The following is a 6051-nucleotide window of genomic DNA, read 5'->3' as shown; positions in this document are numbered from 1 at the left end:
TTTCTTTTCCTTGCGTCTCCTTCTCTCTCTCTCTCTCTCAAGTGACCCAAAATATAGACTTAAAAACAATATCGTATCGCTAAAACAAAGCAAAAAAATAATAGCAACAGATTTTGTGGTAGAAAGTATAAGTACCTAAGACTCCTTCAGAAAATTCGAGGCGTAAAGGATCTGTAAAACAAACTATAAGCTTAAGAGTTCATAAACCTGCAGAAATTACTGGAAACACTGGAAGCGCTGCCTCGGAGCACAATCTATCTGCGACAGATTAAAAAGATGAAAAATAACTAAGCGTGAAGACTTCCTCTCAAACAAATCTAGCGTTAGAGGGTCGGCGATCTCTTCCTGAGGCATTTACAGCCTCTTGGATCCTCCTCTTGCCTTGGGTAATGGTCGTCAGTGGAAGATTCGATACCTTCCTCCTGGCGACTTACATCTATTATACCCTCCCCTCTATCCCTACAGCCGAATATTAAATTTCCTTTTTTCAGCACGACAATATCTCATCGACTTAATAAACGTGGTACAAAAATTATTTAGTAGTATTTTGTTAGTGACGTCGCTTCTTATAAGTTTGAAGATATTGGACGGGTTGTTTCATAGACGGAATAGATTAAGTTTTCGGCTTTCTGTATCACAATAATAATAATTTGGTTGAGTGGGTAGTAGCGTAGCATTAGCTCTTTCTCTCTCTCTCCACAATTTAGTTTATTTTCTTCAGTAAAACATTTAGTTAGTTGCGGTGGATGTAAGGATTGAGCCAAGCAGTTCAAGATTCTCAAAGGTTCCTACGTTAGATTCTTACTCTTGGCTAGTTGATTCTTGGGGTAGAAGGGAAAGATAGGAGGAGGAGAGATGGTAGGAAAGGAGAAAGGTGGAGGAAGAGAAGGAGGTGAGAAAGGAAGAGGAAGGAGAAGTGAAGGAGAGGTGAAGGAATAAAACTTAAAAATATGAAAGACGAACACGCAAGAAAGGGGCATTGACCGGGGTATAAATAGAAAATTACAACACGAAAAAAATTATTAAGTGATACAAAGATGAGACAAAAGGAAATGATAAACAACACTGAATAAAGATAAATTAAGAACGAAGGCAAGAAAATTTAAAGAAAGAGATAGAGACAGATAAAGAGTGAGAGATATATAATAGAGATAGAAGAGGTTCGGTTGTCTGTGTTTGGACCAACTTTTACCAGGTCAATACTACTCTGTTGTATTTTCATTTGTTATCATACTGTTGCTTTACTGTTGTTATAGTTATACCTCTCTCTCTTTCAACCTCTCTCTCTTCCTCTCTCTCTCCCCCCCTCTCTCTCTCCTCCTCCCTCTGTCCTCCCTCTCCTCTTCCCTCTCTCTCTCCCTCTGTCTCCCCCTCTCCCTCCCCCTCTGTCTCCTCCCCTCTGTCTCCCCTCTCTTTCTCTCCCCTTTGTCTCCCCCTCTCTTTCTCTCTCTCCCCCCTCTGTCTCCCCCTCTCTCTCCCCCTCTCTCTCCTCTCTCTTCCCCCTCTCTCTCCCCTCTGTCTCCCCTCTCTCCCCTCTCTGTCTCCCCTCTCTCTCTCCCTCTGTCTCCCCCTCTCTTTCTCTCCCCTCTTCCCCCCTCTCTCTCTCCTCCTCTGTCTCCCCCTCTCTCTTTTCTCTCCCTCTGTCTCCCCTCTCTTTCTCTCCCCCCTCTCTCTCTCTCCCCCTCTCTCTCCCCTCTGTCTCCCCCCTCTCTCCCCCTCTCTCTCTCCCCCCCCTCTCTCTCTCCCCCTCTCTCCCCCTCTGTCTCTTCCCCTCTCCCCCCTCTGTCTCCCCTCTCTCTCCCCTCTCTCTCCCCTCTGTCTCTTCCCTCTCCCCCCTCTCCCTCCCCCCTCTCTCTCTCTCTCTCTCAACCCTAATAAACCTCTCTTGTATTACAGGTGAGTTGTGGTTTCCTCCTATTATCTCTCAACTACAGGTATTTAGCATTAACACCATCCAGTATTTAACAGTGATATCTTAGCTCTGATCAAGATTGTAGTATTATGTAACATTAACATTTATATAATAGTTAACAGGCATAATATTTGGTTACTGATCTCTCACAGCATCCTCCATCACTCGCCTACACCACCCTCACTCCCTACACCCCACCTACACTCCACCTACACCCCTACACCCCCACCACTCCAGCACCCTCCTTCACCGCCAACACTCGCCTACACTCACCTACACCCCACCTACACTCGCCTACACCCCTGCACTCCTGCTTTCACCTACCCACCTACACCCGCCCTCACTCCCTACACCCACCTACACTCCTTACCACCCACCTTCCTCACCTACACCCACCAGCACTCGCCTACACTCACCCACCACCCACCTACACTCGCCTACACTCCACCTACACCCCACCCACACCCTACACCCACCTACACTCGCCTACACTCCCTACACCCTGCTACTCTGCTTACACTCACCTACACCCCTACTCGCCTACACCACCATCACTCGCCTACTCCCCACCTACACCCCACCTACACTCACCTACACCCTGCTTACTCCTTACACTCACCTACACCCCTGCCTCGCCAACACTCACCTACACCCACCTACACTCGCCTACACCCACCACACTCACCTACACCCCACCTACACTCACCTGCACTCACCTACACTCACCAGCACTCACCTACACCCACCTACTCCACCCCACCCCCCACCTACACCCACCTACACCCACCAGCACTCACTGCACACTCCCTGCACCCCTTGCCTCGCTTACACTCACCTACACCTAACACCTACATCGCCCTACACCTGCCCTCCCCTCCACCCACCAACACTCCTTACTCACCTACACTCACCTACACCCCTGCCCACCCTCATACTCACCTCCATCCTCCCCTCTTGCACTCCCACCTACACCCCACCTACTCACTTCCCCACCTGCACTCCTTACACCCCACCAACATCATCCCAGCCTCCTGCCACCAGCATCTCCTGCACCCGCCTTGCCTCTGCCCACCTCACCTGTGCTCATCTCGCCCACCAGCGCCTGTGCTCCCGCCGCCATCCTGCGCCACCAGCTCCCATTCTCTCCTTCACCAGCCTCCTTCTGTCAGCCTCCACCTGCGCCCATAGCGCCCTCCACTCGCCGCCGTCCATCAGCCTGCTCGTACGCTCCGCCTCGCCGCCAGCGCCTCCTGCGCCACCAACGCTCGCCTACGCTGAGCACGCTCACCAGCCTTTGGTACACTCACCTGCACCCAGCCTCGGCCGCATACTTTCACCCGCTCATCGCACTCACCTGCACCCACCATACACGCTCCTGCCCGCAGCCTCCTGCACCAGCCTCGCCTGCTCATGCATCACCTGCACTCTTCTAGCGCTCCACTTTCGCCTGACATAAGCCGCTCACCTGCACCAGCCTGCCCACCTACCTGCTTCGCCAATCACTCTGACATTTCACGCCTCTACGCCCACCAGCACCCACCTACACTCGTGCCGCACCCTGCGCTACCAGCTGTTTGCCCCACCAACGCCCATCCTGCGCACCTGCACTCTTTTGCCACCATTCGCCTCCTGCGCCCCACCGGCACCACTCCTGCGCCCACCAGCCAGCGGCCTGACGGTTTGCTCTGCACCAGCGTCCTCATGCACTCAACGCTCTCCTGCACCCGCCATGCTTGTTCACTCATGCTGCGCTCACCTACACCCTTGTCTCGCCTTATCGCTGTGGCCTGCGCCCGCAGCGCCTCCTGCGCCCCGCCGACGCTCTCCTGCGCCCGCAACGCCTCCTGCGCCCACCAGCTTCATTGTTCTGTGGCTTTGCACTCCTGCACCCAGCGTCATCCTGCGCTCAGCGCCCTCCTGCGCCCATCCTGCGGCCCCGCACCTGCGCCTGCTCCTGCGCCCCGGCAGCGCCTCCCTGCGCCCCCCACCGGCTGGCGGTACCTGCGGCTGCACTCTCCTGCGCACACCAGCGTCATCTGCGCTCGCCGTCATCTGCCTGCAAGCTGCCAGTATGCTTACCAACGCCCATCCTGCTGCCCGCAAGCGCTCACCTGCACCAGCGCCCATCCTACTTACCAGCTTCTTGGCCTGCAACAGCCTATACGCCTCCTACACCCACCAACGTCATCCTGCACCCCTCCAGCGCCCTCCTGCACCAGCTTTCTTATACTGCCACCAACACCCCTCACACCAACGCTCACCTACACCAGCTTGCCCTCCTGCACCCCGCCAGCTTCTTGACCTACAACAGCTACGCCTCCTACGCCCACCAACGTCCTCCTACCTCCAGCACCTCCTACACCACCAGCTTTCTGGCCTGCGCCTGACACCTCCTACACCCACCTGCACTCACCTACACCCACCAACACCTCTACCCACCAGCTTCCGCCCAATATACAACCCAGCTACTGCCACTCCTACCAGCGTCATCCTGCACCCTCCAACGCCTCCACTACCTGGCTGGCCTTCACCCACCAACGCCTGCACCCCACCAACTGTAGCCTGCACCCGCCAACGCCCCATCACGCACCAACGCTCACCTGCGCCCACCAGCGCCCTCCTGCGCACGCAGCTGTGACCTACGCCTCCTGCACCCACCAGCATCACTCCTGCACCCATCAACTGCCCTCCTGCACCCACCAGCTGTGGCCACCCACCAACACCTCCTGCACCCACCTACACTCACCCCTACACCCACCAACACCCCTCCTACACCCACCAACTGCCAGCCTGCAACTACACCCTCCCTACACCAACATCCTCCTACGCCACTCCAACACCCTCCTACCAACTGCCTACACCAACACCCTCCTACACCCACCTACACTCCTACACCAGCACCCACCTGGCACCCACCTGCAACACCTCACCCACCAACAGCTGTGGCTACAGGCTACACCCACCAACGTCATCCTGCAACACATCTCGCCCACCAGCTGTGGCTACGCCTGCCTTGCCCATCCTGCCTGGCTGGCCTGTGAACACGCCCATCATCGCCCACCAACGTCATCTCGCATCCTGCACTTCCGCCAGCGTGCTCCTGCGCCCACCAGCGCCCTCACCAGCTGTTACCACAGCGGCTACGCCCTCCTGCGCCCACCAACGTCCTCCTACGCCCCACCAACGCATCCTACGCCCACCAGCCAGCAGCCTGCAGCAGCTTTCACGCCCCTCCTGCACCCACCAGCATCCTCCTGCACCCTCCTGCACCCGCAACGCCGCCTGCGCCTCCTGCGCACCAGCACCCACCACGCTCACCTGCGCCCGCAACGCCCATCCTCGCCCCGCCAGCTGCCAGCCTCTGGCAGCCTACGCTACGCTCACTACACCCACCAACGTCACTCCTACTTGCCCACCAGCACCCGCCTGCACCAGCATCCTGCGCACCGCCAGCTGTGACCTGCAACCAGCTTTCACGCACTCCTGCGCCCACCAGCGTCACTCCCTGCACCCGCTCAACGCACTCCTGCGCCCACCAGCACCATGGCCTGCGCAACGCACTCCCCTACGCCCGCCTGCGCTCTTCCACGCCCGCAACGCCTCCTACCCACCAGCTGTATTACTCTGTATATTTCACGCATCCTGCCGCCCACCAACGTCATCCTGCGCCTCAACACCTCTGCACCTGACTGCTTATTCGCCACCAGCACCCTCCTGCGCATACGCTCACCACCCCTGCCCTTACCACCCCACCAACACCCCACCTCGCCACCAGCACTTACCTGCGCCTGTTGCCTCCACGCCCCCACCAGCTGGCCCGTACCGGCAGCTACGCCTCCTACGCCTGGCGTCATCCTGCACCCGCAGCGCCCTCCTGCCTTACCGGCTGGCAGCCTGCGCACCAGCGCCCTCCTGCGCACCAGCGCACTCTACGCCCCACCAGCTGCCGGTACCGGCATTGCGCCCATCCTGCCCGCCAGCGTCATCACCGCGCATCCTGCGCGCACCAGCGTCATCACCACGCCACCAGCGCCGCTCCTGCGCCCGCCAGCTTTCAGCGGCCTGCAACCAGCTGCGCGCTCCTGCACGCCACCGGCATCATCCTGCGCCCCGCCAGCGCCAGGCAATGCGTGGCTTTA

The 6051-nt window shown here is 57.5% G+C and overlaps 1 protein-coding gene across 1 annotated transcript; it reads left to right on the top strand.

Annotated features, from left to right (window-relative positions):
• Positions 1-3322: 3322 nt before the first annotated feature.
• LOC121872188 (vegetative cell wall protein gp1-like) lies at positions 3323-6035 on the top strand (the record flags this gene model as incomplete). Its single annotated transcript, XM_042374860.1, has 2 exons — positions 3323-3981; positions 4853-6035. Coding segments are annotated over exons 1-2 (1842 nt in total), but the record flags the coding sequence as incomplete, so codon positions are not given.
• Between the last annotated feature and the right edge of the window lie 16 nt (positions 6036-6051).

Source organism: Homarus americanus, unplaced genomic scaffold (assembly GCF_018991925.1).
Source record: "Homarus americanus isolate GMGI-L3 unplaced genomic scaffold, GMGI_Hamer_2.0 scaffold39651, whole genome shotgun sequence".
NCBI lineage: Eukaryota > Metazoa > Arthropoda > Malacostraca > Decapoda > Nephropidae > Homarus > Homarus americanus.
The sequence above is the reverse complement of the archived record's forward strand: the minus strand, read 5'-3'. Positions and strand labels throughout refer to the sequence as shown.